This window comes from Falco naumanni, chromosome 5, assembly GCF_017639655.2.
Source record: "Falco naumanni isolate bFalNau1 chromosome 5, bFalNau1.pat, whole genome shotgun sequence".
NCBI lineage: Eukaryota > Metazoa > Chordata > Aves > Falconiformes > Falconidae > Falco > Falco naumanni.
Window position 1 is genome coordinate 102,967 of NC_054058.1, and position 18,650 is coordinate 121,616.

Consider the following 18,650-nt stretch of genomic DNA (forward strand, 5'->3'; position numbering starts at 1 on the left):
CATTGTAAATTTAGAGAAACCCAAAAGATAGAGACACAGCCCTACCGAGATAATCTGAAAGAAACAAGTGATCAAGCCAGCTAGAGGAAACCTTTTACGAATTACTTTGTTGAGGAAGAATTCCTTTAAGCTTAGTTATACATTAACACCTAGAGCCTTTCTCTCATAATTATGTTAATAAACTGAGCAGACAATTAAAAAAATCCACAAGGCTTTATTACAAATTCAACTCATCTTTGAATATATTTTTAAAGTATTTTGGAGTCATTCAAAATAATCTCAAGTAGTAACAGAGGATAAAAGGATATACAGCAATTATTGAAATGATTTATATATTTAATTAAACATTTCTCTCTGCTGCTGTGTGCCCCAGTGATAATTTTTTTGAAGAAAAACACATTAACTTCGTAGTATTAAAACTCTGAGCAATGAATTATGTGTTGCTCTCTCCCATTCACTTCCCATTGGTGTGTAGAAAGATTGCTATGAGTGGCAATTATTGTAATTATTGTCTAAGAAAGAAGCTAGGGATATTATGTCAGGCTTGAAAGTGTTGCACAGGCATTGAGTGACAGCTTTTCACAACAGCATGGTGAGGTTTATCCTAGTGAGATGCATGGCCGTAGCTGCAGGGGCATTGTGGTGGCAAAGGAGTGATGATTGTAGGGGAGAACTGAGGGGGAAAGGAGGGGGGAGGCCTCTTGCTTGGTGTATAACACTGCTGTGGTTCCCTGCTTACCATGAATGAGAAGTATTCACTCCACTTTTTGTGCTCTGCCTAAATGTGGTGAATCAGTGTGCAGCACAAATTAATTGGAATAGTAATTTATTGACTCTCCCAGATGTGCTTATTTATCTTTCAAATACTTCTCACTGAGAGATAATATTGAGCTGTTATGTGTCAATGCAAGACGGGCAAGAGCAGGAAAGACTGTGGCTGCAAAGGTAAGCATTTTTTCTGCCCTAAAGAATTTTTGAGGCGCATTTATTTTGCACCTAGATGCTTTGTGTGAGGAAGAAGTATGGCAAATATGAGGGAAATCTGTTGATTCAAGTGTAGCAGAGGGAGGCTGTAACCATGTAATGATTTCTGCTGTGGAATAGGCTTGGAGGAGTCAGTTAGCAGTGAAGGAGGAAGAAGAATTGTTCCAGTGGGAAGAAACAAGATGATTTGGAAAACTTCTTGGGGCAGTTAAAACAAACAGAAAGAGTGAAAATCTGGCATTGCTACAATTTCAGCTTCTATTAGTAGAACAATTTAAAATAGGTAAAAACACTTTGTGGCACAGGGATAGACATTATTTCAAATCTGTTGCAAGTACAAAACAGGGATTACATAAATTCATAGGGAGATTGCAAAAGGAATGGAATTGGGGTATACTCTCTAGCAGCCCTAGTCTCATATTTGTGGATGCTGGAGGACCACGCAGAGGCCAGTCTGGCAAGCTGACTCCAGGTACACCTCTGCCGGGCACTGGAGACGTGGGGAAGCATGGGTTAGGTGAATGCTGGTCTGCTTCAGTGTTTGTTCTTGTGTTTTGAAATGTGGTTGGCACTAAACCACACAGAATTGTTCTTTTGAACTACACATTCAGAAACATCACAAGTGTTCTTCCAATAGGGAGGGCTGTCAGGAACTCTTGATTAAGAACTGGCGAGTTTTATATTGTGTTGACAGCTCCATTGTTTCTGTTTGCCTCTGTGGCTTCTGGGAATGAGATACTTGGACCAGTATCAGAGTTGGGCTTTCTACAAAGTAGTGCAGGATGGAGCATCCCCTCTGCAGCGAATCAAGCTCCTGTCAACTTTTAGGGAATAGAGTGTTGGAACTGCCCTTGGGTCTCCTGTTGGAACTGGGGGCTTATGGGACTTACAGTTCTTCATGCTGCCTCTGGTTTGCTCTGATTTCACAGAACTCAAAGAAACAGCTACATTCCGTTCATGGAGAGGAAGAACCTGCCAGGCTCTCGTGTTTCCTTCAGGAGGCTTGTGCAATGCCTGAACAATCCTAGCTTTTTTCTAAATCCTAAAGGCATGCCCGAGTTCCTCCTGCAGAACTCGGGCAGATGCATGGTTCAGATGAGTGGTTGACTGCTATTTGACGTCAGGTTCTGCCAGTTGTATCTGTCAGACTGGATCAATCTGCCTTACTTTCTGATCTGTGGCTACACATTGTCTGCATACTGAGCTAGAACATGCTTCAGCAAAAAGCTGTCTAAAGATTCATGGGTGGAATCAAAAGGATTAGAAAGCAAGAGGGTTTCTTTAAAGCCTAGGTCCAGCAGAACCAGTGGCCATCAGAGAATGAATATAGTTTATCTAGTTGTCACTGTTCTTGAGCAGTTTCAGAGTGCCAGGCAAACCCAGAGGAAAAAAACCCCAACCCACTCCATTCTAAGGAGATCTCTATTAGCTTTGTCATGTGCATGGCCACCTCCATCAAGACTCAAGACATAAGCCATTGGGGTACTCTAAAATAAGTGACTACACAACCCTAGGGGTAAATCTGCTTCCCTTCTAATAAAAATGTGTACGTTGATGGAAGGGAATTTTGGGTCAGTGTTGATCTGTTCAGCAACACTAGTGCCCTGTGGCTCTTCAGGTGTTGTCATTAACAGTGCTTGAACTTTGAGGGAATCCTTTATTTGCATAAAGAAACTGCTGCGGAGTTACTGGCTGCCTGAAATACTTAATTATTGCCACAGTTCAGATACAGGATGGGCACACAGCAGCCCCCTTTGTGACCGAAATCTCACAAGCACAGACCTGTACAAGTGTCAGTTGTCCCAGCATATATGGGAGCGCTATCTATCCCCTAGCACTGAGCGTCATTTGCCTGAAGGCTGTACTGAAGCATTTATACTTCAAGACTGAGTTCAGAAAACGTGACAAATTGCAGCACTGACTCTGCCTGGTGAGAAGAAACAGGCTGTAAGCAGTACCAGTTAAAGCAGTTGTACTATGTTTCACAGTCAGGGCTCTCCAGCCTGAGATGGTTTGTGTTTGCAGTCTTGTGTAGAAGAAGCTTTGAGATGCTCGGCAAGCACTGACTCTTCTGTTGAGATATACAACAGAAAAGAGCAAGGAAGATTCTGACAATATATGAGGAAGAAAAAAAAATCCCCAGTAGTGGTTCATCACTGGAACAGATGCCCAAAGAAACTGAGGAATCTCCATCCCTGGAGATGTTCAAAACTTGCCTTGACAAGCTTCCCGAAGAACTCTTCTCCCTCAGTGCTTGTTCAGCTAGGAAACCAGGATTCTTGAAAATATCGGTGATGATTGTGTTCATCTCTCTTACTGGGATCTTGAACATAATTAAATTTTGGTAATCCAGCTACTACAGTGGTGGTACCAAAGTAAAATAAAAATCATGATAGCATTGGTGAGTAACGTAAGCAGATAACCTGGAGACTTCCATCTCCTGCCTCTTGGATCTTGGTACTAAAACAAAGACAATATATAACTGGCCTGTTCTGACTGCTTGGGATCATTGCTGTTTTGTAGGGTTAAATGATTAGAAGACATTTGGATCCTCAGGAACTGTCATGTTTTTCAGATGCTTTATGATTTTCAGGAGTTCCAAGGAGTTGGAAATCATTTGGCTAGCCAAGGAAGTATATGCCCAAAAGTGGTTTATAATCCTTTATGGAAGGGTTAGCAGAAGAAGGGTTGACAGCTGGTACATGGGTGGGAAGGTCTACCTAGCTGGAAGAGCATGGATGAGAAAGGGTATTTAAGGAGGTTTGTGGAAGCATCCTGTGCAGGGAGAGTGCACTACTTCGCAGTTGGTTTGGAGGAGAATGGGGGATAGTGGATTCTGTAGCGAGGGGAGGTAATCTGTCTGAAAGTGGCTTTGGGAAGGAGTAACAAGCTGAGAAGCCTGTGGAAAAGTGCTTGTATGGACAAGAGAAGAGGGTGGTTTAAAAGTTAGGATGGTTTGAGGTTTGCGTTGTAAGTAGTTTGGTGTAGGGAAGTTTGGTAGGAGAACTGAAGCATGAATGATGAGTGTCTTTGGGTGTAGTCGTACTCTGCACACATCAAGTGGTTTGGGGAAGGGCAGGGCAGTAGCTGGCAATTTAGGGGCTTGGTACTCTTTAATTCTTGCTTCCCTCCTACTCTCCATTTAAAACTTCTGTAATGTTTTCCTCTATCCTTCATTGTGGAGTAAGCGCTTTTCATTGAGATGTGAAAAGGCAGATTTAACAAAAAATGATAGCTTTACCTTTTTTTAACTCCTAAATCAAAACCAGCTTTTTGCTTTAGCCACAGTTTATTTCAGGGAAAAATAAATTTCCTGTCTAATCCAGACAAAGGCTGTATGAAGCCTTCTGAAGAGTGGTGCAACATTGCTGGGATGCAGGTTCTACCAGGTTAAGCTGAACAGATATTGTAAGAGAGATGTGCATGTGAGGAGGAAAGGAGAGCAACTGGTTTCCCTGGAGCCAGAAATTATTTTGTCTCTCCTTCTTGGTAGGAGCGTTTTTTTAGTTTTGTGTGTTTTGTTGTAACAAACTGATTTCCTCCTTACATATTACCCAGTATTTTCAGGACTTTGGCCTGAGATCCAGCAGCCAGAGCACCTGGGTTCGCTTTCCTGGTCTGCCACTCATAAGTTATGTGACATTGAGAAAGCCTGAACTGTGGGCTGCTTTCAAACCTTCTGTAAATGAGTGCAGTCCCATTGACCGAAAGGAAAGTTTTCTTCAGCTTATTTGACCTCTGTTTCTGCATTTCCTTGCCTTCAAAATGAATGTTTAGAAGTCCCCATCTCTCGGGATTTGCCTGGCCTAAAAAAAGGCTTTTAGATGTTATAATATTATAGATTGCCTGGCAGTAAAAATGCTGAGTATTTGTGACTCCATGTAGAGTAGTCATGCAGGCTTGGTTCTGGTGTGCCCAGTCTTGGTTTTGGTGGCTCAGACAGTAGTCTTCAGCCCTGTTCCTGGAGAACACTGCTATATGCTTGGGTAGTTCTTTCTGTAAAGAAGGGTTTCCTGATCATGCAGCCTAGAATTTTCTCCTTTCTACAGTTTCAGCCAGTGGTGATATTCTTCTGTGGTGCATACATGCTTCATAAGCTTATATGCAGTACCTGTATTATAGCCATCCTCCCATTTAATCTTCATTTTTCCTCAGTTATATTTAAGTGATTTTATTTTCTCTTTCCTCAGAAATCATGAATCAAATTTTTTGCTTCTTCCTGTGGTCCCTTTAGTTTCCTTACATTTTGGTGATGACCAGGATGCCTTTGGTGCTTTAGGTTCTATTAGGGGCAGTGTAAGAGAGAACTGTTCCATCCCGTCCAGTAATTTCTCTCCCTCTTTACTGAAGCAAATACAATTACTCTCCTCTGCCTTTTCTCATACTGCCCAGGCTGCTTTTTCCTCTGCTGGGCCAAACTTTCTCAACCCCCCCATCGCTAGGTTTTCAGGTAATTGCAGTGAGGCTGCCCCTTTTAATTACAACTCTTCTCCCCCCTACTTCAGCCAAGTTACTGAGCCATTTCTCTGTACTGCTGAGACATTTTTCTTTCTCCCTGGCTATGCTTCACTGTCTCACTGAAAACACTGAAGTGTTTTCAATGCTGTGCGCAAAGAGCACCTGAAGAAACAAAACATGCTGGCTTTTTGTATGTAACCTACATAATAACCATGTTATTTCTCTGGTGGGCTGAGAATCAGGCAGGTGGAGGCAGAAGTAGCTTGCTTACCAATTGTGCTGGATTGATCTAATGTGGTGCTGGATTAGGCTACATGCTGCTCCCTGACTGTGAGATAAGCCTGTATGTCAAGTTCTTAATGGTGGTGGTGGAGTTTTGTTTGATTTTGTTTGGATTTTTTCCCCTCTTAATACATTTTCCTGGCTGTAACGTAGGCTCCCTGCTTGACCTTAAATATCACATTTGCTTCCTCACCTACAACATACTGATAGAAAAAAATATGTCCATCTTCAATAGTGTTATCAGTCATATGCTTAAAGGGAGAAATGTCTGCACCTGAAATATGGTTACAAGTGTGTCAGTGATGCAGATTGGTGTTGTCATAAATGGTGAAAACTCTCCTGTCCTGGCTACTGCCCTGAAGAGTTCTGAAAAGACGAAGTGTAACCTGTAAGAGAGAATTCTGAAAGCATGCAGGGGAGGTGCAATGGGGACCTTCCAAGAGACATGGGCAAAGGTGCAAAGGGTCAGGACTGAAGTAAGAATACAGCCTGTATTATGTGGTGGGTTAAACTGATCTGAGAACCCTGGTCTCAATTGATGCCATGGATGTCTCAAAATCTGCGTATGCTGTTTGTGCAGAACAACTGGCACTGAAGCCTTGAGGGGCAGGAGGTGTGGGCATGTGGTAAATACTGGGTCTGTGCTACTCTTTTCTCACCTGTGTCTTGGAAGCCGTAAGTGCTGGAGTGGGTGTATAAAAGCTGCCAGTTCTGTATTTTTGTCACCTGATCTCTGTTTCCACCTTCTGTGTTTTTGGTTTTTTTTTAACCATGTTTCTGTGCGAAGGCCTCTGTGCTTTCATTTGGGAAGATACTAGAATACTCCAAGAAATCTCTGACCATTTCAAGGGAGTGCTGTGTATTTTTCGAAGATGTTGGTATCTACAGAGAGTCTTCATGAGTTCTGATGCTGGCATCCGTGGAAGAAGAGTGGTGGGAATGGGTTGGCTCTGGATGGTCTGCTTCTTTCATCTAGCCACCTCACTAGAAGGTAAGAACAAATTTTATACAATGTAACTGCTGAACAAAGTTTTCTCGGGGTGGGGGTGGGTGTGGGGAAAGGTGTGTTCTCCACTATGTTTCTCCTAGTCCAGATGAGCACTGAGCACATGCCTTTCTGTTTGATGGTTGATCACTAACTCATGAGATGTGAAAAGATACTACTATTGTTTCTAGTGGGACAGGCAAACCCTCTTATGAAGGACCATTAATGAACATTTCTACTAGCTATCTCAGAAACAACAGTATCAAAGAATACATCTTTTGCCCTGGGAATAAGCTCCTTGTTTACGCTTTGCATGTATTTGGTTTTTGTGTTCCTGTTCTTGCACCATGTTTGTTTTGTGAAACAATCTCTTGATGCTTAAGCTGTTCTACAAGGCAGCGTACAGTGGCTGAAATCAGGATTTTTTGTCTCTGCCATTTGAACAATTTGCCTCATACAATACATACAAAGAGAATGCTTCACGTCAACAAGAAGAGGCGTTTGTGTTCAGCAGCAGAGGAGAGGAGGAATAGAGCAGTGAAGGCAGGATAGAGAAAAGGTGAGCAGGGGGAAAGAGAGGCCAAGAAAAAGGGAGAAGAAAGAACAGATAATAAGAGGGATGGTGATGAGAGCAGGAGCTAAGAGCTAAGAGACAGAGTTAGAGAAGGGCAGAGGTATCGTAAACAACCCTCTTATTTGTTCCAGGAAATATCCTTGCAGCTACATGTGCTCAGTGAACTGCACTGCTTTGTGATGAATGTTCATCTCTTGCATATGTGAAAGCCTCAGAAAAAGGAAAGGAGGGAGAGAGGGAATCAAAGGGACACAAGGAAGAAAAGACCTAGAGGAAGGAAAAGGAGAATAGTGTGAGGTCTAAGAAAGAGCAGGTGGATACTGGGAAGAAAAAAATAATGTTTTTTTTTTCTTATTGATAATGAAGAGGAAAGCTCGTTAAACCATCCCTTCTTTTATTAGGAGGGGAACAGAGTCAGGAGGAAAGTTCATAGAGGAAACAATTGATGTAAGATTATAATACAAATTCTTAAATCTCTTCAACTCTGTTAACCGCTGATTTAAAAATAATTTTACACAGTACTATGTTATTCCCTAGTGTAGCTGGTAAAGGAACAGAGATAGAAAAGGGAGAGTAAATGTCCATTCTCTGCAAATACGTAGTAGCTCAGTGATGCCTGTAGGAAAACTGACATTTTTGGAATTCAGTGATCACTCCTGTAAGTTTGTAGAGATAAAATAATTTAGAAAACACTGTGTGGTACAGCTTCGCAGGTCACATGGTTGAGTGGCCAGGATTAAAATAAGAAGGTAAAATTCTTGCTATGGGGATGAAGCAGCAAAGGTGCCCATGAGCTGAATTTCTCCTGTCAATTCAGAGTCAGGGGTTTCAGTACCTTATGTTGTGGCTCTACTGCATGGTCCTAGGTTTGCACTCCAAAGCTAATTTGCGTCCCAGAGGTGAGTGTTTTTGCTGTGGTCAAAAGGCAAAGAAGAATTATGCATTAGGGGAAGGAAAGTCTGGTGATAACTATGTAGAGAGCTTTGCTTTACTACAGAGTTATCCATAAAGAAGAAAAAAGGCCTGTGGCCGTTTTGTTGACTCATTATTATATAGAGTAGAAACTTGAACTTCAGGTTTCACATTTAAGTTGAAAAATATAGGAAATACCTAGTTTGGTCTTTAGTTTTTCTAGGTGTCTTAGAAGTTTTAGATGATGTCTAAAGTATGTCTTGCCTCTAACTGAATAGGATTGACTGAGTGGGAGAATCAGTCAAGGTAATTTTTCTTCCAAGTGTTTCTTAGGCATTTGAGTTAGATTTAAACAGTCAGAATGCAAATCACTTCTTGTCAAAAAAGAAGCTGTGTTTGAAGTTTCCTAACCAGGGAAAACCAATACTCATAAAAACTTAATGTAAATCATTAGGAAAAGAGGGAGAAGCTGTACAGAAGGGAAGAAAAGTAGCCAAAGTATTCAAACAATCTTTCTGTGCGTTATGAATACAGCAAATACTTGTTATGCAGAATGCTTTTCAGATGTAAGGAAGGCAGTACCCTTTTACAGGACCTAATGGGACTTTAAACCCCTTCATGACTCAGAAGAAGTTCTTGTAAGCAATTCAAAAAATGTTGTTGCTGTTGCTGTTTTTAATGCATAAGAAGGAATCGTTAAGCTGAACTTGTTTGATACAGATCTAATATTCAGATGCATTGATTTCACTAGGAATGAGCATGTCTGTCCAAAATGATTTTTCGACTAGAAAAAAAACCTTCATGGGAAACATGAGGGAAGACTGTTTTGCAAACAGAACACATTGGTAAACTTAATTAGCTTTATGAAAGGAAACAGGAAACAGGATTGTATAAAAGTTTTCATCAAGATTGCACTTGCCAATATTTATGGCTCTGCAGGAGTTTTTTAGGTTTTAGTTTGGGGAGTATTATTTTTGAGCTACATGCTGGGTGAAAAATAGATATTTTTTCCCCCCCATTTTCTCAAAAATACATAAAGAAATAGGAGTTTTGTTTCTGTATCTATATTTTTGTTTTGTATCTATATATGTATGTAACTGCTGTTTACAGTTCATCTTTTCACATTTTTCTAGGTTAACCTTTCTGATTGTAGAAGTTAGTGAAGCATAGAATTTAAGAATGTCTGATGGGCTACAGCCAAAACAGCTGAGAGCAAGTGATAACTTGCTAATGAAATAGCTCTTACTAGGGCACAGAGCTGAATTTTCTGTGGCATATTGGTTTCGCTTTGACTAAGTTATAAATGTTTAGTGCTGTAAACGCAGGTGGAGTTCATTTTGCAGAGCTCATTAAATATGTTCCAAAGGAATGATGTGTTCTGCATGTGAGTGACTGCCTTGATTTTGCAGCAGGCTCTCCAGCCTGCAGAATGGCTGGACAACCTTTCTAAAGATCTTCAGGAGGGTCAAGATATAGAGAGGATAGTTCTTTTGCTTTAGTAGAAGCTTTTTGCGTTAAAAGTGTCTCCTTGGCAAAAGGAAATATGCAAGAAAAAGGCTGTGAGGTCAGGCATTCCTATTTCACGTTTCCCTCTGTGTTTTCTATGAACTGGTTGTCATGTTATTGAAAATAATGTAATGATTGCTCAGATTGGCTTGACTTTGAAGCAGAGGAGAACTATACTTTCCTCAAAGGTAGTCTTTGGAGTTAAAAACACCATTGCCTTTTGTTTTATTATATACAAAGAAAGGTTTAAATGGATGTTATTTTACTTCAGGAAAATATAGAAAGTAAATTAACTTTTTACTTCAGTTGCTTGTGATCATGAAAATTATTAAAATCCTAGCAAAGATTTTCTGTTATGTTCTTCCCAGTTCTTTCCTGACACTTCCCTGCATGCCAAAATCTTTGCCACATGCTTGGAAAGCCCAAGACAGAGTCATCTCCTGCTGTTGTAGATACTTGGAATGTGGACAGGACTGGGCTGGATGTGCAGCTTGTTTGTAAAGGGAAGGGTGTCAGCATTATCCCCTTGGTCAGTCTCAGCGGCTCTGCTTGATTTGTTTTCTCTTGTAACAGGTAACTGTCTAGTCCCGGTGCTAGGGCAGCCGTGTTGCCAGGCGGGTGCCTGATGAGCTGCAGGCCAGCTCTTGCTTCTTGGAGGGCAGGAGGGGACTATTCATGCTGCAACTAACACTGTTTATATTCAAAGCTAATTAAAGCTTCAAAAAAAGGAGCAGCATTCCTGTAATATATGGTATCTGGGACTTTCAGTATATGCTTTAGTTAAATCTTGGTAGACACAAGCTCATTTTTTAAATGTTTTTGGAAAAGAAAAAAAGCAGAAAAACATACATAAACTTTAAAAAACACACTGTACTGTCATCAGAAGTAGTCAGTTTGACAGCAGTGTCAGTTGGGTAAGTTCTAGACTCAAAAGTGAGTGTTAGCAGAGTGAATCTCTTAAGCGTGGAAGAATATATATTATATTGTATTATTAGGTGTCATGGTTTAACCCAACCAGCAACTAAGTACCAGGCAGCCGCTCACTCACTCCCTGCTTCCCTGATGGGATGGGGAGGAGAACTGAGGGGGGGGGGGGGCGGGGAATAAAACACATGGGTTGAGATAAGAACAGTTTTATAATTGAAATGAAGTAAAATATAACACTAATATTACTAATAGTAATTGTAATGGAAAGGGAGGTACAATTGCTCACCACCCACTGACCAGTTCCTGAGCAGCGGTTCCACCCCTGGCTAACTCCCCTGGTTCATATACCAAGCATAGTATGGAATTATCCCTCTGGCCAGCTGGGGTCAGCCCTGGCTGTGCCCACCTCCCCAGCTCCCACCCCCCACCCCGGTTTCTTGTGCCCCCAGCCTGCTGGCTGGCAGGGCCTGAGGAGCTGAGAAGCCCTTGAGTTGGTATAACCACCACTGAGCCACAGCTGCAACCAGCCGCGGGCTGCCAGCACCGCTGTCATTGCAAATCGAAAACACAGCACTGTAGCAGCCTACTAGGAAGAAAATTCACTCTGTACCAGCTGAAACCAGGGCTCTAGGAAAGCTGTAGATAACTTGATTGCATCTGCAAAGCTGAAACTAAGCATTTAATATCTTTTTTTAAAAAAAACATATTTCGCAATGTCTTCATTTTCTGACATCAGCAGAGGAATTAGTGCAACGTGCTAATCCTGGCAGTCTCCCTACAGCTTTAACAAAAGAATAGGGGAGGTAAAGAGAACAATACCATCATTCTTAAGTCTTAGTATCTGTGCTACCTCACAAAAAGCTCTGTATTTCGGTATCCTAGACCATTTGGGTGTCATTTCTGTCTTTTACAGATGGCACATCACTCCTGATTGGGGTGGGAGAATTCCTCCGTGCGGATGATAACTCCAGTGTTCTGATAGTGTCAGCATTTTGCTCTGACACAGCAAGTAGTTAAAAATATTATACTTAATGGAACTTACTAAATACATATCCCATTGGCTGCTAATAGCTTTTTTTATTAATTGAATATGAGTACAGAGGTAATACACGGGACTATTCATTGCAGAACTGACTTCACAATACAGTGTTATACAAGAAAAAAACAAACTCATTTTTCTTATATAGGTTGGTTTTGTATATATGCTCTTACATTAGGAGGCATATTTTATAACTCTGTAGCTTGTTTTTTTTTCATGTTAAATCATAACTGAGCTGTAAAAAGTAGCTATGAACAAGTGAGATTTTTTTGGCTACTTTTGTTTGGTTTTTCACTTGTTTCATCAACTAATTCTGAAAAATATAATACTTGATCCAGTATATGTCACTAGCCATTGATACTTAACTTCACGGCAATAGCTGTTTAATTTTGGAAGAAGTTCTAGTGTATTTAAGTCTTCCCAAATGTTTCACTCTATTCTGCCTGCAAGTGATAGACCCCATATATATTTTTTTTGTTGTTGTTGCATGATAAAAGGCTCCTCTCCCCACACTTAAAGGAGCACAAAGGAACAGTGAAAGGCAGGGGAACCAAAGAGAAAAATGAGTGCCCTGACCTGGCTTCTCGCAGGAGTGTGACCAGCCCGCTGAGTGGGAAGGGAACCCATGGAGACGGGGCAGTGGGGGTGCTTTCTGGAGCACCTTGCAGATCAAGAGGGTAACTGCCAGCAGGGGCATGGGATTTACTGTGGGGTCATTTGGGGCTTCTGCAAAACTTGCTGTGGGTTGTTCAGGGGAGGAGCCATGGGCAGGGGAATGGAAGGATCAAGGTTCTTTTGGGGAGGATCAAGTGTGAGAAGATGGATAAGGAGCCAGTCATGGGTAAAGGGGCAGCTGGTCAGCTGTAAGCTGTCAGGCCTTGCCCAGCACCTGAGCACCACAGTCTGCCCTGTCTTCTTATTAAATTCAATGTTTTACTAGTTACCTGGGTAAGGAGGCTTTATTTTGTGATAATGTGTGTATACAGACGTTTAAATGCCAGCAGCTGGAGCTGAACCGCAGGTGATAAGGGCCGTGTGTCAGTGTGGCTGGCAACTGGAGAGCCTGGAATAGATCAAAGTCAAGTGCCAGGAACTCAGGTTGGAGCACAAGTCACAGAATCTGTGTGTCTGTGAAGCCACCAACTGGAGTGAGCAAGCTCCTATGAGTGAGTCTGTGATCTCTAGTGAGTGTCGAACCAGACTGGCTGGTTAAGTGGGTTGGGAAGCCAGGGAGAGACCGGAGAGTCTCGGGGGTGAATGAGAGTACTGTCTGCGTGCGTGTCTCGTGTCTCGGTGACACAGCTGGAGAAACTATCTTACCTACTGAGGGGATCAAGGGGTCTAGGCCAGCTGCTGGAGAGACCACAAATTCTGGGGGGTTCTTTGAGAGTCCTGTCTGTGTATTGCGTATCTCCGTGCAGCCAGAGGCAAGGCGATCCAAGGGCTAGCTCCTGGGTAGGTTGAGTGCCCGAAGCCAGTCACAGGCGGGACCCATGGGGTGCGTGCCAGCACGTGTATCGGTATGTTTGAGTGAGGTTCCGTGGCCTGGCACAGCACTACAGCAGCTGGCTGCAGCTGTGAGCTCGCGTGTCCGTGTGCCTGCAACCTAGGAGAACGTAGGTCCAGGGACAGCTCCTGGGTAGACTGCATGCCTGAAACCAGTTAGTCGAAGACCCATAGTGTGCCTGTGTGTGCGTGTGAAGGGATGTATCCGTGGGTGAGGGTGTCTGAATATTAGGAACAGGAGAAGGGCTGCAAGCTTCAGGTGCTTGTACGCATAGGTGCCAGCAAATGGGGAGACCACAGATCCAGAAGTCAGCTACTAGAGACTGGGTGCTTAAGGGCAGTTATTGCAGGGGTCCATATTTTATATAAATGTGTATGTATTTCCCACTAACAGACCTTCATCCTGACCAGCCAGAAAGGGGAGCAGGATGAGGCCGTTGGTGGTGCTGTTTCTGTTTGCATGACCGGTGAGTGTTTCTGCCTGTGTTGATCTTCGTGGCTGTCCATTTGTATGCATGTAGTGCCTACATGTGCTTGTGTGTGTGCTTGTTGGGAATGCCTGCTCTGCCTTGCTGTTGGTTGGACCTGGGGACATGAAGCTGCAGCAGTCTTGCCTATGTGAGGTTACTGGAGTTGGCAACCCCTCACAATGCACAAACCCAGAGAATGCTTCCTCTTTCCAGCTCTCTTACAGAGCATTCAGTGTCTTCCTACTTGTTCACGTTCAAAGCATGATCATACAAGGCAGAGTAAGCCCGGCAGTATTTCTGTTCTTTTCAAGAAATCTGTTAAGCCGGAGAATGTTACTGCTTGGGGCATTCTGCTGCATAGCAAAGCAAACCCTCTGAGCGTTACCTTTTACCCTAGTGCCCTTTGCCGATGTACGTGTACATTTGGATATATTCAGAATTCAACTGGATGAGGCCTTGAGCAACCTACTGTAGTTTAGCCTGGCCTTGGGAGAGGTGTTGATCAGGATGAACCTTCCAGCTTGTTTCATTCTGTGGTTCTATGGTCTGGTCATTCTTAGTGCCAGCTTCTCATCCCTGTAAAGGTAAAGGGATCCTTTTACTGTCTTCTCAGGATCAGCTTTCTTCTCAGTGGCTATAGTTTGCCTGGTCTTGGGTTCTGTAATTCCCTCTTGTACCACTCTGATGTTAAGACACCGTCAGGACAAATGTTCTTCAATCTAGAAAGCTGTTAGGCCATCTCTGCCTTCATGAATATTGTCCAAGGCTCAGTCATCCTTGAGTGAGTTGTCATCCTTTGAATCAGGGGAACATTTTGCCTGTAACACAAGCACCAAAGTGTGTTGCTTAAAAGTATAGGATAACCAAAATCCCAAAATCATGAACATGCCTATTCTGAACAGCCTGATCTGTAATAGCAACTTCCAACCTCTTCCTGGTTGATCTTGATGTTGATGTTACAGTATAGTGCAGCCAAAGAGATTGGTTTGTGGTGGAAGTATAGGCTGTTACGAGCACGAGTCTTCGGGATTATTTTTTTTCACGCTTTCTGGCCCGTAAGAATAGACAACACTGAAAAGAGAGAGTAATTAATTCTGAATTTTGTTTTATGAAGAGTGTAATGAATCCATTTGACACTTCTATAAAAGATGATGGTTTTATTTTAGTTTAGGGAAGAGAAATACAGGAGAATCTCTCCTCATCTATTTTTCTCTTTGAATTGAAATAACAGTCTTAATAAGAAATTGGAATCTCATTCTTCAAAAATGTAAGATTGAAGCAGAAGTCAAAGAAGAATGTAATCATTTTGTGTGTTTAAATGATCCAGATTGCTCAGATACCATGATTATTAATAATTTTTAATCCAGAGTGGAATACGGTTCTGTCGGTCTTGTCTCTAGCAGCATCATAGAGTGACCTGGACCTGTCTTTGATCTGTCCTTGCAGTACCCTCGATTTTGAGCAAGATAGAAAGGTTGTAAGCAGTTTTTCTTCTGGGTTGGTAAATTCAGCTGAACAGATCATTGCTGTCTGCACTGGAGAGCAGCAGAATACTGGTCTGACCCCACATGCTGAGGATGTGGAATGCTACATCAGTACTAGCAAAGTGGCAGAGTTAAGGCTTATACCTGTACACTTGATGGTATGTAGTCATTCATACTGTTAAATCATTAGCACAGTCATGGGTTTGGCTCATGCCAACTAACCTTATCCCAAACAGTGCCTAAGCATAGATCAGAGGTTAGTATGGACCAAGGACCGTTTCTGAGAGATGGTTTGGATGCAGCCATGCAGTTCTGTGGGTTGGAGTTTTTAGCCATGTGAACATGAGCCATACCGTGCAGCTTGTTCTCAGAATTAGAGAGCAGTCTAACAGCTTGTTAGATTCATGAGCGTACATGCAGCTAGTGTGACTGGGTATTTGTTTTGAGGCATACAGCCAGTGGGAGAGGGAGGAAAAGAAGTAAAATGGTGGGGGACTTTTGACCATAGGTCACTGAATAAGATTTATGCATACAACATTCTTGTGTACTTTTCTTGTTTTTCTAATGCTTCCTGACTTAAAATATTCACCGTGAGAGGGACAGTTCTGTCTGCTTCAGGCTGCCTGTATCTGTTCATCTGTGAAATACTCATATGTTTGATAAAGATTACCTTGCTCACTGGTGAGAAGCCTCCTGGAGAATGTGCTTTGTGCTAGTCATGGCAGAGCCCAGGCTGCTAAGCAAGATTTCTCTGTGTTCCCTCTTCTTTCCTTTATTACTTTTTATCTGGTTTTCTATGCCCTGATTAACTTTTCTCTATTTAAACTTCTTCTAGAGCTTCCATGGGATACTTGAATTTATACTTTGCTAAGTAGGAGACTCAGACCTGATTAGAAAAAAAAGTTCATTCTTTGTTGAAAAATGACCTTGTATATTATTCCAGCATATCAAAGCCATGTTTGGAAATTCAGTGGCAAAGTAGTGGCATGACCGAGTGCAGCCCATGGGCCGGACTGTGCCATTGGGACAATAACATGCGTGTGGGATTGCCAAGTCCCTCTGCTGCCAGGACAGCCTAGGGGAAGATTATACCTGAAGGAGGAACTGGCTTTTCACAGGTATTTTGCCACACAGAGGAGCCATCTGAGCTGAGCTATCCTTGAGTGCCGAGCTGCTCAGCCTTTTGTGGGTTTTAGGTATTTTAGTGAGGTTGTGCTTTAGCTGTAACCAGTAGCTCTTTCCAGTTCTGGCAATCCAGCCCAGATATTTTGCACTGCTTCTGAAGCAAGGAACTGCATCACCTCCTCAGGAAGCTCTGACAAATATTTGATCTGCTGTAGGAATATATGGAAGATGAGTTTGGGGGCATCGATGAAGCCTGAGGTCTGGATAAACTTGCTCACTTGATCACGTCTGCTTTAGGATGAGTCTAGTCTTTCCTTTCCGCTGATTGATGTGGAGTGAAGCCCCAGGACCACTGATAGGGATAATGAAGTCAGGAGTCCATAATTTGGAAATAGAAACTATTGAGCGTCTTTCTTGCATAAAACATAGAACGGTCATATCATTAAATGTGTGCAAAGGGAATAATGAATCTTGTTTGTAAATAAACTGGATGTTGCTGTTGGGTTTTGGTTTTTTCTATTTGTTTTTTTGTGTTGTGTTTTTTTAACAAAGCAACAAGATAAAAAGATGAGGATTAAAATAAGCAAACAAAAGAGATTGATTTTCCAGAATTTAATAAAAAGCAGTCAATTTGTACGGTATATATCAACGCATGTAAATACCTTCTTCTTCCCCTATGTCCTCACTATAAATGTACACAGAAAAGTGCACATGCTTGCACACCAGTAACTTCCAGGGTGGTCTCAGACCTTGACATTCACTTTTGCAGAATACTATGTGTATAGCTTGTCACAGTCTCTTCTGTATTTCTCTGTACCTGAACAGAGAATAACATCTCCAAGAGCTGACAAGCCTCATACCTCTCTCCAGCGGTAGATTCAGTAACAATGGAAATGCAAACTAGTTGTGGGAATAAACTAGGCCTGTGAAGTTCTGCATGTACCCTACTCCCAAGCAGTATAATGCAAGAGTCTATGTAATACTGATTTTCAGATAAAACTGGGACTTGTATGTAGGCTTGCAGCCTAATGGCCCACTCCAGGGCAAAGTGCAGCCGTTACAGGATCAGTTGGGTCATCATCCTGAACTCCCACAGAAACCTGGTTCCAGAGCTGGAAACAAAGAGTGTCTTGGCCTTATGTCCACATTTACACCTGCAAATAAAATGGGCAGCCGTGGTCCTGAGGAGACTGGCGTGTATTCATGTGACTCATCTCTCTGTCCCACCCTTGCCTTTCCGAACAGAGGGTGGCCTCATCTGTGCTGCCCATGGCATTACTCATTCTGTGCTGTCAGTGTGCTTACACTGCCTGCAAAAGTTTTTGCCTGGACAGAATATTGCCAAGCAACTTGCTAACCATGAGTTAGCATGATTATGTGTCCAGTGCCTCTGCCTCTGTCTTGGCCCTGCTTAATTTACTAGTGTGAAAGTAGCCTGCCCTATTTAATCTCAAACCATGATTGTATGTTCTGTGAGTCTGTAAGCTGGCTACAAGACACGTGCTTGGAGGTTTTTTTCAGAGACAGTCTTGTGAGGGACAGATAAGATTGTAGCCTGACTTGGAAAAGCACAAAATACTTTTTTCTTATTTACTTTCTACATATAAACAGAAATACTTCTGGATACTACTGGAGAGACCTCAGAGATTGGCTGGACCACCCACCCATCTGATGGGGTAAGCATTTCCCTTGTTGTCTTCTTGATGGCGCCTCTGATAGGGAGGCATACATGTGTGCATGCATATGGTGAAAAAAGGGGAAACTGGAACCAGTGAGACTTACGGATTTTGTACATATGAACAATTTGAACATGATATGTTGTGCAAAGACAGATTATTAAGAGAAGAGGATGCTGGGTGGGATACTATTGCCACCTCCTTACCCTCTTCCTTCCACCCTCTGGAGACTAACATTCTGTAGTTTCCTGGGTCTTCCCTCACACCTATGTTGTAAACTGGAATTTATGTAAATTTTGTATTGTATTGTACAATATTAATATTGTAAATAAAAAAAATGTAAACTGGCTTGCTTCCAGTGAGTAGCGACCTCCCCAAACTCCCAAGACCTTGGTAGACGATCAAGAGGTGTGCTGCTGTAATATCTGCTAGCTCTTTCAGTACTCTGGGATGAATCCATCAGGCCCCACGGACCTGTGAAAATTCAGCTGATGCAGCTGGTCCCTTACAATTCCAGTGTCCACAAATGGAAAGTCACTGTTCCTGCATCCATGGTCCTCTGACACAGGGGACTGGGAAGCCCAAGGTCTATCAGTATTATTAAAGACTGAGGCAAAAAAAGTATGTGAATGCCTCTGCTTTTTCTTCATTCCCATTAGTTAGATGACCATCTTGAACAGTTATCAGTCCGATGTTTTCTTTGGACCTTCTCTTGCTGTTAA

General features: G+C 42.4%; 1 protein-coding gene across 5 annotated transcripts in view; it reads left to right on the forward strand.

Moving 5' to 3' along the window:
• LOC121088532 (ephrin type-B receptor 5) overlaps nt 1–18,650 on the forward strand; it is a 68,270-nt gene that overhangs the window by 12,077 nt on the left and 37,543 nt on the right. For 4 of the 5 annotated variants that reach the window (XM_040594780.1, XM_040594779.1, XM_040594781.1 and 1 more), the window contains exons 2-3: nt 6,512–6,715; nt 17,864–17,928. In XM_040594780.1, coding sequence (XP_040450714.1) covers nt 6,622–6,715; nt 17,864–17,928 — 159 coding nt within the window. In that variant the 5' untranslated portion in view covers nt 6,512–6,621. Of the gene's footprint in view, nt 1–6,511; nt 6,716–13,567; nt 13,641–17,863; nt 17,929–18,650 lie in introns of those variants that run through there. The other variant, XM_040594782.1, reaches the window with a different exon arrangement.